The 17,036-nt window shown below is 41.5% G+C and overlaps 1 protein-coding gene across 1 annotated transcript in view; it reads left to right on the top strand.

Annotated features, from left to right (window-relative positions):
* LOC121875648 overlaps positions 1-16,703 on the top strand; it is a 45,333-nt gene extending 28,630 nt beyond the window's left edge. The window contains exons 2-4 of the mRNA XM_042380269.1: positions 3,262-3,338; positions 4,601-4,751; positions 16,411-16,703. Of these exons, the coding sequence (XP_042236203.1) occupies positions 3,262-3,338; positions 4,601-4,751; positions 16,411-16,479 (297 nt within the window). The 3' untranslated portion in view covers positions 16,480-16,703. The remainder of the gene's footprint in view (positions 1-3,261; positions 3,339-4,600; positions 4,752-16,410) is intronic.
* The last annotated feature ends 333 nt before the right edge of the window (positions 16,704-17,036 follow it).

The following is a 17,036-nucleotide window of genomic DNA, read 5'->3' as shown; positions in this document are numbered from 1 at the left end:
ATTCTGGATCATTTTCATCCTAATAAATTAACCTGATACATTTACTTTACGTTAAATAAGCTATTTAGTGGTGTTGGTAAAAGGGTGGGAATACTGAATTTTCATAAGATTTCAAGTTAAAATTTACCTAGCAAAAAATGAAAACTTTTCAAATCTGAAGATATCACATGATTCTGCACATAGAACTACATCATTAATACCATGGGCCGATTTTTCAAACTAAAAAAAAAAAAATTCGCCTCCGTATGACTGTAATACAGTAGGGTCCATTAGTTAGCCTTAGTTACTGATCAGTAATAGTAAATCTGCAAGAACAAAAGTGAAAACTTTTTAGTATATATAATAAACATTACATTGCGTTTAGACTATCCCTGGCTTGTGGTTAACATGCTATAGTTAGAGAGAGAGAGAGAGAGAGAGAGAGAGAGAGAGAGAGAGAGAGAGAGAGAGAGAGAGAGAGAGAGAGAGAGAGAGAGAGAGAGAGAGAGAGAGAGAGAGAGAGTTCCTCTAGTGTTAGGTCATCACGTGGAGAACACTTGCAAGGGGACCTGTTTCACCCCCAACTGTTCCCAGCCTCACTGGCTGAGTTTCTCTGGGGGTTTTCCTGTCAAGGTCGTTTAGTTTTTATCCTCTGGAAGACTAGAGTAGGCAAAGAAGAGGAAGGGAAGGCGAAATTGGGGAATAGGAAGAGAGGTAGGAAGTGGGAAACAGATGAATAAATTGAATGCAAACGAAGAGACTAGATAGAGGAGCAGACCCAATGAGAGAGCGGGAAGAAGTGGGGACGAAAGACAATGAGGAGAAAGACGGTAGATGGGGTGTAAGGGAGGGGAGGTGTTAGTTTATTTATTTATTTTTTGTCCATAGACGCGGAAGTGTTGTGTTGCGTCAGGTTTTAGGTCTACTAATCACCTAACGAGGAACTCCATTGCAATCAAGTAGACATGCGAGGATGTGAGTAGGTGATGATGTAGTAGGATACTTTGTCGTTGTAAGACCTTTGTTAATGATTAGGTTTAAGGCAGAGGGTAACGACCCTATTAGCAGTTTTAGGGATGCCTAACCTAAGCTAACTAATGTAAGCTAACACCCCTTTCCCAGCTAACATAACTAACTTAGCTTAACATGTAACCTATTCTCAGCAAACAAATATCACCTCACTAACGTAGCCTTTCCTGACCTAAATAAATACACTTAACCAACCTAAAAAACCTAACCTAACCAAATTTTAACCACAAGGAAGATATTCATAAAATACAACGTCATTTACCTCAAGGTAATGCATATAACTGGTTGCAGAGGTCAGTAGGTTTGACTTCTTGTAATAATGAGGTTAATATTATGTAAAAATGGAGTGTTTGTGGTTTAAGCCTTTCAGTACAAGTGTGAAGAGCACGTGCCAGGTGTGTGTGTGTGTGTTTACGTGGAAGATTTGGTATATAAAAAGTTGCATAAGACAAATTAACCATGACCTCAAATCTTAAGACATATATAAAAGAGACATGTTTCCGAAATAACCCACTAAAAACTTGTCATGTTACATATCATCTGTTACTCGTGATCTGTTACGTGGGTCAAACGACCAAGAGACTGTAACTTGACAAGCACATATTTGGTTTACGCGGGGCGAGGCCGCCCTGGTCCATCTGTTCTTGCAAAGATCAAGTTCATAATAAGTTTTCTCGTGTTTTAAGTCGCTCCTTGTTCATCCATTTGTATACACAGGCAACATGATAATACTAATTGCTTGGGTGAACGGATTCCTTATATTGATGTTGTGGATGGGAAGTAAAGCCAAATTTGCTTCCAGGCTACGTCGTGATTTGCCCGCCAGAAGGAAAGTGTTTCTAATCAATGAATTCTATCATTATATGCAAATTAGAGAGTCTGTGTCGTGTGCTTAAATATGGTTTTGTCGTTTCTTGTCCTTGAGCCGAGAAAGTTGGGTAGTGACGCTCTCTTGTGCAAGAATGAGGGTAATAATGATTGTATCGACGTTGATGGAACCAACTATAGTGATATGAATGAATATCTCTCCTCCCATAGGTGTTTATTTTTTATTTTTCTGTTTCGTTGGTACATGAATGAAAGATCCAAAGCGGATGTAAGATAGTGTGAAAATTCGTTCTTCCTGTACATCACGAGGACTCGGTGTAAATGCATGAAATTAATCAAACGAGAGCGAGACATATTTTTTTTTAAGTCCTGGAGTGGATGAGGTAACAGGATTTAACCAGGACGTGGGAAAAGCAGAGGCCCACCGAGGTGGGGGGGGGGGACTTGAAGTGTCAGAAAATGTTGGTTGGTTAATGTAGCCAGAGGGAAGGACTGGACGGGTGAGGGTGTGGTAAGTGTCAGTTTCGTCTTGTGAGGCGTAAGGTCTGACAGGTTGACGCAGAAGGTTGAGGTATATACAGTAGTAGAGGCGTGTAGCATGTGTTATGGGGCGTAGAGAGAGACAGGCTGTTGTAGAAGGTCGGGGCAAGCGTGCGGGGAGGGAAATGGAGGGAGTGGTTAGGTGGTATAGCATCGGTTACGTATTATAAGGTCCAAGGAATTGAATGGTTGTTCAGAGACAGTTACGGGGAGTGTGAGGAGAGGGTTAGAGAAAGGGGTGGACGAGGTTGGGGGGTTAGGTTACAGCATTAAGCAGGTGTTACGTCTCACAGGGTAAAGCAGGAGAAAGGGGGGAGTGGATACGAGTAAACATATTCACCTTGGCTCTACAGGTTTCTCCTAGATTAGCTGACACGCACACACAGCAAAATAATGAGCCGTTGATTACTACATCCTCTTGGGCTGAGTCTAGGACTACAGAAGAGAGACCATTGTTTCGTCTATCAAGATATCTCAACCCTAACTCCTCCCCGCCTGACGCGATAAACATTTCCATAGTACACAAAGTATATTACATGTATATCTTGATTTACTAAAGAAGTGAAAGTTGTGTTGCCTTAGAGTCGGGCTTAGACGGACCTCAGTACCGTAACAATACCTGTGTCTCTAAGCACTGTTGTTGTTTACTGTGCGGCGGTGCTAGTTTGTACAGTTGTTAGCGAAGTTTCATGAGATTGTAGGAGAAAACAAGAAAACCAGCAACTTAACAGAGAGAGAGAGAGAGAGAGAGAGAGTTAAAATATTTTTAGTGTTACACAACGGTTTCAGGTACACGTAATTAGTTATCACCGCAGACGTCTGTTATCACGCCCTTGCTTAACCACGAGAACATTTATACCCCAGCCATTACTCTCACGCCAACAGTACTTGAGAGTCACCGTTCATTGTACAGGCGCTCATGTGAAACTTGCGACCCAGGGACTCTTGCTCAATACCTCCAGGTAATTGTGTCAATCTTCTGTCAACGGGATTAATGTGTCAATCTCCTGTCATCAGTGTTAGTGTAGGTTATCTCCTGTCAATATAGAGTTAAGGTGGGATCTTTCTGTCAGTGGATTTAATGGATGTAAATCTCTTGTTGATGAGACGATAACACTCTTCTTTTGTGGTTGTTGGAGAGACGCTCGCGAGGAGTCCTATTATGAACTGTTGTGGCCTGATTGAGGTGTCGCGTATCCTTCTCTTTGCTCAGGTCTGCTCTGATGTGTCTCAGGGGAACACGATCATCGGCCCCTAAACCAACAATATCTACCTTAGCTGAGTTAGTTAAGCTGCAGATCTATGCGACAGACATGGACTATGAGGCAACAGTCACCGAATGCTGCATAGATCTGCAGCTTAACTAACTCATCTAGGATAGATATTTTTTAATTAGGACAGTTAAGTGATAAAATCTAAGGAGAAAGTATGGCTATAAAGGGAGGTTAGAGGCCATAAAGAAATACACCTTTTCACATATCCGTTGGGACATTGTTACATAACTATTTGACAAATTTCAAAACCGAATGATAGAACACATATCGAATGACAATCTAAAATAACTGTTGGTGGTATGTCATTCTCCAATTGTTACATTCTCAAACTATATGTAGACTGTCGATTTATTGTTCACGTCTGTCAACTTGTTAACTTATGTCAATCACTTCCTTTAGCATGAACGAACAGTTATTTTAGATTGTCATTCGATATGTGTTCTGTCATTCTGTTATGAAATTTGTCAAATAGTTATGTAACAATGTCTCAACGGATATGTGAAAAGGTGTAGTAGTAGTTATAGTAATAATAAAATGGCGGCGAAGGTGTGGCTATTGGGGAGACTGGAGGCCTGTTGAAAAAAAAATCGTAGTATAGTATTAGTATAAGTAGTATCCTACACTCCAACAGGTGTTGTGTGCTCCTCTGCTGGCTAATGTTTGTCTCATCGCTTTGTTAATATTTTCACGAGCTCTTAACCACCCAGGGATTTTCCGTGTTGGGAAAGGCTTTTTTTCTGCTGTCTCACATGAGTTGGATGTTTACGGGTTTATTTTTCCATATGTCTAGAATCACCGGGAAGTTCTGCCTGTAAATATGAATCTTTGCACACAAAAAAAGACTTGAAGCCTATAATTCGCGTTTCTTTGTCTCTAGTAGCTAAAGGAGCCCATTAATTGCTTATACATTTTTTAAAAATTCATAGATCTCTCTTTTTACGGCTACACAGACCCCGGTTTCCCCTTCGGAAGAGCTCAGAAGGGGTTAAACATACTCGGCAGGCGGACGAACAGGATGGGCGGACCTTAAAGTCGCACCGAGAAAGATTCGTCATGGTGTCGTGGCAGAAATATTCTCCTACTGAGGGAACGAACAGTCACGTAGGTCAACACTTACTTAGTCTTTTTTTCCGAGTGTGTGATGGGCGAGAGGAAATTAATGTTTATCCTGTCAACATCAACTGTATTGTTCACGGCTGACGGAGGTTAAGGCGTGTCACAATCGTGCAGTCGTACAAATGTGCACAGTCTCTCTCTCTCGCACAGCCACACACACACACACACACACACACCGCTGACTGCCCTGTCCAAGGAATATCATAAGAAACTATTAGACTTACAAGAGTACGTGAATCCATATTAATTGGATGCTTGTCTTGGAGATAGAGCTGGATCGCTGGTGTGTCGGCTGTTTGTTTAAAAAATATTTACATATTTTGCGCTTCAACGTGTGCTAGGGGGCATGGCGGTAGATATAAACATGGATCCAAACGCCGGCTACCGTTGTGTTGCTTCTGGGAAAAACTAAGGAAATGATAGAGAGGTAAGGTTTCATTTCTTCCCAAAAGACAGGAAAAGGTAAGTTCATAGTTATGTGGCTGATTCATAAGCATTGACGGTTAAATTACAGCTTAATTTACCATTTCACCACTTAGCTTACTAGCCATTCGGACGGCAGGTCTCTTGTTCACTTTGTTGTGAACTTGATTGTCCAGTAGCAGCCATCGAGTAACTCCCCTCCTTTTATAGTTGTCTATAGCGTACTTTTATCTCTTTTCAAATGTACATTTAAAAATGTAGGAAACCAATTGAAGAAAGGTAAGAACGCTGTTTGTTTACATTTTTATGTGCGATATAGCGGTACGTGTGTTGCAGACCACCGGTCTAATGAGGCGAAATGCAAAGTTAAATTGACTATAACTTTTTTTTTAATTTGGCACAACTTTGTGTTGCATGTCTGGAACGAGGAGGTAGAGCTACCCCAAATAAGCTATCAAAAGGAGGCTATTCAGTGGGTCTTAAAATGCAATTTCACCAGTCATTTAAAAGCACACATAGCAGAGCAGCTAGGTGTCATTTTTGAGGGAATGTTGCAAATGGTGATGCAAGTATGAAAATTGACATGAAAATTCAATTCTATCTGATTTGACATTCAAAATTCCAAGATGGCGGCCATTTTCCAAAGTGGCCGCCAAATGTGGATGTCAGATTTTCTTTGCGTTCATCAATTCAGGTGATTTCAGTGTTGATTTCCATGTTTTTGAGTATGTAGAATCTGAATTGTGTGTTGAAAACTCTAAAATGGATAGCATTCTAAGGAAACACGCTTATAAAGAGTGAATGTCAATGTACTACCAGGGCACACTGGTGACAACACTGCTGTGAAATTCAGCACGGGGTTCAGTTAAGTACAAAACTTATAGTAAAAATTGATATATATACAAGTACTTAGTGTCCCAAATGTTGCTTAATCAGCCCCAAATAAAGTTAGGTAGCCGCACCTGAATTGACAAGATGTGCAAACGTGGGAGACCCGAGCCAAGGACAGTGGGGGTTAAAGTTAGCCGGATGGTGTACAGATCGCACGAGACTTAAATGACACTGGGTGAACGATCGGGCTAGGTGTAGGGAAAACAATTGCTTGAGCTTAGTTGTATCCCATACAGGAAAGTACATGTAATAAAGAGTGGTAAAAAGATAAACGCTCGGCTCTGTACCACAATGGCAATGCACATTGGTCCTAACAGTAATCCGGAAAGGAAAACAAACTAGGCCAAGTGCTGTTTGTGTCAAGATGATACGAAGGGAGAACTTAAATCTCCAAAGACTAACCCTACTAGAAGAGAGGAAGATGGCTACAGCAAATTAGCCAATAATATTCCTCTTGATATGGAATGACTAGATGATGGGGATGGTATTGCAGAAACATTGAGGAAAAATAATGCAAAATATCATGCGAGCTGTAGACTTAGGCTTAACGACACAATGTTGCAAAGAGCCCCCCAAAAGAGCAACTACCTTTGTAGTTGACAGTGATGAAGGTTGCAGAAGTAAGGTACCACGAAAGCCAAAAGACACAAAAACCACAACAGAAAGGTTTATGTGTGACAAGCCAGCACCAGAGAGTGCCCTCAGACAAGCAATGACAGTGAAGCTCAATGACAGACTCAATGAATGTCCAAAGACACTCAGTGACAAAAGACTCCTTGCTAAACTTAGTGCAGGAGATGTAGTGACACAAGAGATGAAATATCATCCTGCTTGCTTAGCTGCACTGTACATTAGCAACCATGATACGCTTCTAGAAAAGTCGACTCCATGCTCCCATGAAAAGGCAGATACTCGCCTCTTTGTACATGCAAGAAAAGTTGTATTGGAAGTCAGTAAAAGAGTTCTCACAAAAGCCAATGACACAAATATTATTGCCATAGCTACATCTGTGTTTACATCACTAGGAGAAATTGGTCTTGAAGAAATGTGGATTTCTTATGGTCAAGGGGCTTATACAAGATGGATTCCTGATGATGAGTTAGTTGTAGCCATAGGGCCTGAAAAGGCCACTGGAATCATATTTTTCCATGCATTCTGTGGTTGTGATGTTGTGTAAGCCTTCCGTGGTATAGGTCTTCAGTAACTTCACCAAACTCAGTCAGTGTCCTACATCAGTTAGTGAAGAAGACCTCCGTGTCTTGGAAAGGTTTGTGGTGGTGATGTCTGACAGTTCAAGTCCAGCTTTATGAGTCAATGGTGCAAGACTTGATTTATTTCCTCGCAAACAGAGATCATATAATGAAATTCCACCAACACGGTCTTCCCTAAAGGAACATGTAAAGCGTGCAGCCTATCAAGGTGGAATGATTTGGGGTCAGGCAACGGTAGCCCAACCAGATATTCTAAGTCCTGCTAACTGGGGCTGGATAAAGAAAGGAGTTGGTGGTACAGCTAAACGCGGAAAACTCTCACCAATATGTCAAGGGTTCGAACCTCGGCCCGGACACACGTGAGAAGGGTGTTATCCAGTGTGTCCCTACCAAACACCACAGGTTTCCCGGTCCCCGGTTTCCTCCTGTACTAACACTGGATAGACCCCAAACGGCTAGTAAGCTGATAAGTGGCGAATATGATATAAAAAAAAGAGGAAATATGTGCAAGAAAGACTGTGGACAATGATGTAAATGTATCTGCACATTCCAGCAGCTGTAAATATGAAATATTTTTTATAACAATATCTCCCCAGGATATGGGCAAAATATAAACATATTTCTCATTGATTAACTAAGAATCGCTTACATGTATCATGAAAAGAAGTAAAAGTATGTGCAGAACCGTTACTTTATGCACAAAACACATATCTGAGGGTTCCAAAACAATCATAATCTGTTCCAGGATGCTTTAAAACATAGGAATAGACATCTTTTGTGCACAGATTGTCCAATAATAAGTCATTATATGTAAAAAATATTTCGGTCAGGACAATTTGGCTGTCATCTTGGAAAATGGCCGCCATCTTGGAATTTTGAATGTCCAATTGGATAGATTTGATAAATAGCCCATATTCAATGCTCAAACCAAATTTCATGCCTGTATGATTATTTGCATGATTGTACCTGTTAGCGCATTTATGATAAATTTAGGTTATACTGTACAGTAGTTACGGTCCTGCCACTCAGTGCCAATACGGGAGCAAATACCTTTTTAACCCCTGCATTTTCCTTCCACATAATATAGTAGTAATCGATTTCATGAATGAGCAGTTGCTTCGTGTTTGTAATATAATTTTCAACTGCAGTTGTGACAATATTAAAGATAACAATAAATTCCTTTCATACTTGATGCTCTTATTTATCATTGCAAATGTATACACTGGCTAAGTAAGCTGAACATAGTATACTCGAATACTGACATCACAAGTTTCCTCCATGTACTACAATAATCTATCCTCCTGTACAATGGACAATCCTGTTCACAAAAAAAAAAAAACTAACAAAGAACAGACAAACCGCCAGAAGTGGTGAAATGATAAATAATAAAAATATATAATTAAATGAATACCTATGGTAGAAAGTAAATCCAGCTGGAATTACTACCACCACTTTCTGCCTGCTAACTCCACCACTACCTGCTACTAGCACCACTACTACCACCACCACCACTGCCTGCTATTAACACCACTGCTACCACCACCATCACGACAGCCTGATACTACCACCACTTCCTGCTACAAAGAACGCTACTTTTTTTTTTTTTTTTTTTAAATCGTGGCCTCCAGCCTCCCCCAATAGCCACACCTTCGCCACCATTTATTTACCTCAATATTAAATATCCTAATACATAAGAAACTATCCTATCTGTGTTAAATTAGTTGAGCCGCAGATCCATGCGGCATTCAGTGACTGTAGCCTCATAGTCGATATCTGCAGCAGTTGTCGGAGTAGGGGCAGAAGCTCTCATTCCCCTGAGGCAGAGCAAAGCCGACCGAAGGAGAGAGAAGGACAGTCGACATCTCATCCAGGCTGTGACATAACTTCTGGGCTGCTGCTTCTGTTCGGAGATCAGCTCCGCGAGTCTGGCGTAGAAACATCTTGCACTTGGGCCCATCCCACCAGAGGTTGTGAACACTAGAGGAGTGAAGCTGCCTTGATCAACGTTTTGAATTCTCTCCCCATATGCCCTTCTCTTGTCGTTCTCGTTCCTCCTATGCGCAGCATCGAGAGTTAGGTTACGGTGACAAACGGCCATGGGATAAAAAATCCTGATGTCGAAGAAAGCTCGCTGTCCCCGAGTCCAGAATCCTCGAGCACTGACATCCACACGGGCTTCGTTAGATGTGTTTGAAGTCCTGTGTTGGAAGATCTCGCCATCCAGTGGAAGGAGGGTCGGTTCTACCATGACGTCCCGGCAGATTTCCTTCAACATATTTGCTGTGAGATCCCTTACCTCGTCATGCCTCATGCATATGAAGCCCCCCTTCTTGCAAACCATGGCGTGATCGCCATCATAGGAAGAGCCACACACGCATTGGGAGGGCAAACCATCTACTGGCCAACCGTACCTTAGAGCAATGGCATCTGTAAATTCTTGTTTGTTAAGGCTGAAACCATTTGCCCTTATCGGTAACGTAGTTAGCCAGTTCGAGGCGCCCACCTCCTGCGCTATAGCTACTTTTTTTGTCAAATTTTCTGGAGCCAGCAGCAACAGTTGCTGCAACATGTCATTTTGGCAGTGCTGCCGATCTGTTGTAATGGACCTACGGATCTTATTAACTTCGCTGGTGTCCACTTCCCCTGTTGCATTCTGGGCAATTATGTGGTCAGTGAGGGCTGCCGTGAGCTTAAGTGAACGCTACTACTACCACTACCAGCTATTAACACCACTACTACCACCACCACCACTGCCTGCTAACACCACTACTACCACCACTTCTTGCTACTAACACCACTACTACCACCACTTCTTGCTACTAACACCACTACTACCACCATTTCTTGCTACTAACACCACTACTACCACCACTTCTTGCTACTAACGCCACTATTACCACCATTTCTTGCTACTAACACCACTACTACCGCCACTTCCTGCAACTTACACCACTACTATCACCACTTCCTGCTACTATCACCATGAATACCACCACTTATTGCTACTAACACCACTACTGCCACCACTTCTTGCTACTAACACCATTACTACCACCACTTCTTGCTACTAACACCACTACTGCCACCACTTCTTGCTACTAACACCATTACTACCACCACTTCTTGCTACTAACACCACTACTGCCACCACTTCTTTTCTACTAACACCGCTACTACTAACACCGCTACTAACACCATTACTACCACCACTCTTGCTACTAACACCATTACTACCACCACGTCTTGCTACTAACACCGCTACTAACACCACTACTGCCACCACTTCTTGCTACTAACACCGCTACTACCACCACTTCTTGCTACTAACACCACTACTGCCACTACTTCTTGCTACTAACACCATTACTACCACCACGTCTTGCTACTAACACCACTACTGCCACCAGTTCTTGCTACTAACACCATTACTACCACCACTTCTTGGCCACACCTTCGCCGTCATTTTATTACCATATCATTAAATATCCTAATACATAAGTAGCTATCCTGGCTGTGTTGAGTTAGTTGAGCCGCAGATCTAAGCGGCATTCAGTGACTGTTGCCTCATAGTCAATATCTGCAGCTGTTGTCGGCATTGGGGCCGAAGCTCTCGTTCCTCTGAGGCAGAGCAAAGCCGACCGAAGGAGAGAGAAGGACAGTCGACATCTCATCCAGGCTGTAACATAACTTCTGGGCTGCTGCTTCTGTTCGGAAGTCACCTCCGCGAGTTTGGCGTAGAAACATCTTGCACTTGGTCCCATCCCACCAGAGGTTGTAAACTCTAGAGGGGTGAAGCTGCCTTGATCAACGTTCTGAATTCTCTCCCGTATGCCCTTATCTTGTCGTTCTCGTTCCTCCTGTGTGCAGCATCGAGAGCTAAGTTACGGTGACATGCGGCCATGGGATCATAAATCCTGATGTCGAAGAAGGCTCGCTGTCCCCGCGTCCAGAATCCTCGAGCACTGACGTCAACACGGGCTTCGTTGGATGTGTTTGAAGTTCTATGTTGGAAGATCTCACGGTCCAATGGAAGGAGGGTCGGTTCTACTATGATATCACGGCAGATTTCCTTCAACATATTTGCTGTGAAATCCCTTACTTCGTCGTGCCTCATGGCGTGAACGACGTCATAGGAAGAGCCACACACGCATTGGGAGGGCAAACCTTCTACTGGCCTACCGTACCTTAGAGCATTGGCATCTGTAAATTCTTGTTTATTGAGACTGAAACCATTTGCCCTTATGAGTAACGTAGTTAACCGGTTCGAGGAGCCCACCGCCTGTGCTATAGCTACTTTTTTTTTCTTCAAATTCTTTGGTATTTGCAGCAACAGTTGATGCAACTTATCACTTTGGCCGTTCTGTCGTAATGGACCTTCGAATCTTGTTTACTTCACTGGTATCCACCTCCCCTGTTGCGTTCTGAGCTATTATGTGGTCCGTGAGGGCTGCCGTGAGCTTAACTGAGTTTTGATGTTCAGTGGCAACAATCTCCTCTGGATTGGTTAGTCCCATTCCTCCCAGTCTCGGCGGCAGTGCAAGGAGTGACCTTTCTGCTGGGGTTAAGTGAGTGTGTTTCACTAATTTGGGAATGAAATTGACGCTGATAGCTTCTTCCAGAGGGTGGAGGAGGGGTCCGATATCAGGGATAGTGCGCATCAGGTAGTTCCAGCGATGCCTGACTCCATGGGTGTATGCCGCAAAGCCCGCATGTAGCTCTGTGTTAGCAATCTCAGACAGAGCTTGGATTTCCCTAACCCACTCATTCACCTTTCCCGTTTCGTACTCGGTCTTGAAGTCCGCTGTGCCAATTACTGCGCCTAGGTATCTTTGCCTATCCTTCGTTATTTTGACCTCACTTCCACCGAACACCTCCATTGCCCGTTCATAATGTTCTGGCTTCACAATGAGGAAAGACTTGCTGGCGTTTGGGTGGTACCCTATTTGTGGGCCTCGTGATGTTACTAAGTCCCACCACTTTTTGATGTCCTCCACTTTTCCTGCTCCTGTAAGGTCATCAGCGTACGCCACTTGCTTGAACTCAGTTGTTTCAAATCTTATTGCGTGTTGGAGCACGGCTAGGCCTATTGCGTACATTGCCATTGCAACAGGGTCCCCCTGCGTTGTTCCCTCTGTTGACTGTATGATGGTATCCCCTCTTAGAGCCTTGTTGTTTACTATATAAAGGTCTGATGGATTCATATAGGAGTTTTCAACATGCATTGCAAAGCTTGCTACTAACACCACTGTTACCACCATTTTTTGTTATTAACACAACTACTGCCACCACTTCTTGTTATTAACACCCCTACTACCACCACTTCTTGCTACAAATGCCACTAATACACTCACTTCTTGCTACTAACACCCCTATTACCACAATTTTCTGCTACTAACACCATTATTAACACCACTACTACCACCACTTCTTGCTACTATCACTACTACTACCACCACTTGCTGTAACTTACACCACTACTAGCACCACTTCCTCCTACTAACACCACTACTATCACCACTTCTTGCTACTAGCGCCACTACTACCACCATTTCCTGAAACTTACACCGCTTACTGCAACTTGCACAACTACAACCACTACTTCTTGCTATTAACACCACTACTACCACCACTACAACCATTTCCTGCTACTAACACCACTACTACCATCATTGCATGCAATAAATATATTTGCCGACGAGGCATGATACTGAGGGCTCTATTCTCTTGTTCCACCCCAATACAGCCCATGTTGTATTGCTTCCTTTCGTTATCGTATTTATGTATATCAACTCCACTGTAAAGTATGTCAATACTTTTAATCTAAATGTTAAAAATAAATAAAATAAGTAAATAAATAAATATTGAAGTGGTAACCCCTGGTAACATTCTTATATGTTCTTACTACTACTATCTTACGTGTACTATTTCGGATGATAGTAAATGTTACATAATACTTCCTTGAGATAAATGTACAGTATATATCAGGTGTCTTCAAGAGAGCTCAGGCTCTCAACTGGCTCAGCCATATTAATATTATTATTATATATATCCACTCTGTATCTGTGTTCGTCTGTCTAAATAAACTGTTTCAATATCAATATTAATACCACTACCACTACCACCACCACTATATGCTACTAATACCTCTATTACCACCACCACTGCCTGCTGCTACCACCACGACTGCCACCACCTCATGCTACTAGCACCGCTACTACTACCACTTCTTGCTACAAACTCCACTACTACCGCCACTTCTTGTTACTAGCACCACTACTACTTCCACTTCTTGCTACTACCACCACTTTCTGCAACTTTCCCCACTACTACCATCACTCCCTTCTACTAACACCACTACTACCACCACTTCCTGCTGCTTACACCACTTCCTGCTACTAATACCACAACTACCACGACTGCCTGTTACTAATATCATTACTACCACCACCTTTTCCTGCTACTAACACCACGACTACAACGACTACAACCACAACTACAACGACTACCACCACTTCTAGCTACTAACAGCCACTACTATCACCACTTCCTGCTACTGACACCTCGACTACCATCACTTCATGCTACTACCACCTCTTCCTGCAACTTACACCCACTACTACCGCCACTTCTTGCTACTGACACCACTACTACCACCACTTCCTGCTACTAACACCACTACTACCGCCACTTCCAGCTAGTAACGCCACTACTGCCACCCATTCCTGCTACTAATACCAGTACCACCACCACTTCCTGCAACTTACACCACTACTACCACCAATTCTTGCTACTAACACCACTATTACCACCACTTCCTGCAATTTACACCTCTACTACTACCAATTCCTGCTACTAACACCATTACTACCACCACGTTTTGCTACTAACACTACTTTTTGCTACTAACACCACTACTGCAACCACTTCCTGCGACTTACACCAATACTACTACCACTTCCTCTTACTAAGATAAGGATCGAGTAGAGGTAAGAAACGAAAATGAAATGAATATCGAAATATTAATTCTGGAAACAGAAGTTGAGGCAGCTGCGAGCAAAATGAATAATTATATAGCTTTTGGGGTTGATAAGCTTCCAGCAGAATTTATACAGCAAATGGGCGAGAATGGGATAATATGATTTATTAAAATCTGTAATATATATACTTCAAAGCAGACCTTCCCAATGATTTAAAAAAATCAATATTTGTATTATTACCTATAAAGCCAGGAGCCTTAGAGTGCGCCCAGTTTTGGACAATAAACTTAATAAGTCATGCCTGCAAAGTTTTATTAAACATAATTTTAAGTAGAATAAAGTTTAGAATAGAAAGTGAGGTATCTGATGAGCAAAATGGTTTTAGATAGGGAAAAAGAACTAAAGAAGCTATATTTGGTTGGAGAATTTTGAGTGAAAGGTCTTCAGAGGTCGGAAGAAATTTTGACATCTGCTTATTGATTTTGAAAAAAAACGATTTTGTTTAGGTAATGCACAATAAAATTATAGAAATCTAGGAAAAAATGCGCATTAATGAAGGAGATATTAGAATTTTAAAGAATCTTTACTAACAGCATGAGGCTGCAGTGTTAGTAAATAATGAATTTACTTACTAATTGGTTCACAGACAGGGAGTAAGACAAGGCTGTGTTCTATCTCCAGCATTATATAATTCAGTATATATTCAGATTTCTTAATAAGATAAGTTTCTATATTAGTGATAATGAAGGACTTAAAGTTAATGGGAAAATAATATCAAATACCCGATATGCAGATGATATTTCTTTTATCACATATAGTGAAGAGACAATACAAAAACTCTTTCGAAGATTAGTGAAAAGGGGTGAAAAATATGATTTAAGAGTTAATGCTGTAAAGACGAAAGTAATGGTCGTTTTCAAATTGGAAATATATCCTAAAATAAATTTTTTTTGTGTGTTTGGGAAGTACATTAGTTGTGATGATAGATGTACGGAAGAAAAGAAAGCAAGTATAGGACAAACAAAAAACAGTATTTAATAATGTAAAAGACCTAATGAAAAGGAGACATTAACTTTAATTTGAGAAAACAAAAGGGCTGCTGAAAGGCTTTATATGGCAAGGACTATTTTATGGGTCAGATGCGTGGACCCTTTTAGTGGACACCAGGAAGAGGTTGGAGGTCTTTGAAATCTAGTGTTATAGGCGAATGCCAAGAATAAGCTACTTTTACAGGAAAACAAAAGAATAATGAGATACTTTGGTCTTATAATATCATTGGGGATGAGAGGATAATAAGTTATTATTAATAACAGAAATATTAATGGGCAAAGTTGAGGGCAGGAGGGCTAGGGGAAGGTAGAGACTGGGATGCATGTATGAAATTAAAAACTTGGTTCTCAGATACAAAACTTTGGAGGAATGGTAAAAACATCCCGAGAACGTTTAGAGGGGAGGACTTTGGTCACCAACCCTCAGATATGAGGACGGTGCTCTGATTGATTGACGCCTAGGCTCTAATGCGCTTCAAAGGTGGGCCACGATCATCAGACTGAGTGAGGAGCGGGCTGAGGGGATGTTGTCAGACATTTCACCTTGTTTTCTGCTAACGCCCTGTTGAGCAACTCGAAGTTGCTCTAGTAACGCACCACCACCTTACTCCTTAGAATAATCGCATGTCATGAGATGCGGGTGGGTCTTACTGGCAGCACGTACGGCAGTAACATAGAGTATATTAAAGCCTTATAGCCTAGAGCCTTAGAACGATAACTGAAACCTGACAGTGGGTAGGACTATGAGTTGAAATGAGGGGTAAAAGTACAAATGAGTATTTGGAGTTACTTGTTTTAGAGAAAATGTTGTATGAAAATATTCCTAATTCAACAAATAAGAATCACATCGCCGTAAAATTGTCAGGGTAGGTTTGCGAGTGAGATACTCCTTGGGGTTCTGATCATTATGACTTCTTGTACTTAGCTGTGTAAAGTTCCATGGAGGAGCTGTACTTATCCTTGTTGAGGGGTGGAAGTATCCACAATCTCTTGTATTACTGTTTTTAGAATTTTGGTTTAAATATCAAACATGTTTTATATAATTTGATTACTGAGAGAAAAACTGTGGCCTTATTCACGAATGTTGTTTCAGGCAGGATGGTCCCTGGCCCCAAGACATGACAGGTGTCGCCAAGGCTTCCTCTACCAACAGGCCAAGTGAGCACTACTTCTGCTATTCTTATTATGACACCATGGACTAGTATTTTGATTAATTTTTGGTGTTAACTACATATTTTGTTAGTATTATGGTTGTTTCTTTTAGTTGAAGAGTACATTTCTTGGTAAAGGTTAATGAGAGGATTCCTACCTTATTTTTTTTTTTGGGGGGGGGGGATCTTTTCGAACACATTTGTTGTAATGTATTTATGCTTATGTAATAGAAGAAAAAAATAAAGGAATGTGAAATAAATATAGTTTCCTTCAGAACTTTATGATGTCATCAAAATTCCCTCAAGAAGGCTGAAGGTCTAAGCCAATAATAATGACGCACAATATAAAACAACTAAACCACTCTTAATTACTTAACGATCTTAAATATCTAGTGATTAGGTTAGGTTTGATTAGTTGCTGTCACAAATCGTCGTAGCCCCATACACTGTTGCCATTTCGTAAAAACATTTCTCAGTGGGATACTACAGTCATTAATTGATTATCTCCCACCTAATACACATCTTTACTTTAAAACAAACACATTCTTTAGATCCTTTCAATATATAA

The sequence above is a fragment of the Homarus americanus genome, unplaced genomic scaffold (assembly GCF_018991925.1).
Source record: "Homarus americanus isolate GMGI-L3 unplaced genomic scaffold, GMGI_Hamer_2.0 scaffold22250, whole genome shotgun sequence".
NCBI lineage: Eukaryota > Metazoa > Arthropoda > Malacostraca > Decapoda > Nephropidae > Homarus > Homarus americanus.
The sequence above is the reverse complement of the archived record's forward strand: the minus strand, read 5'-3'. Positions and strand labels throughout refer to the sequence as shown.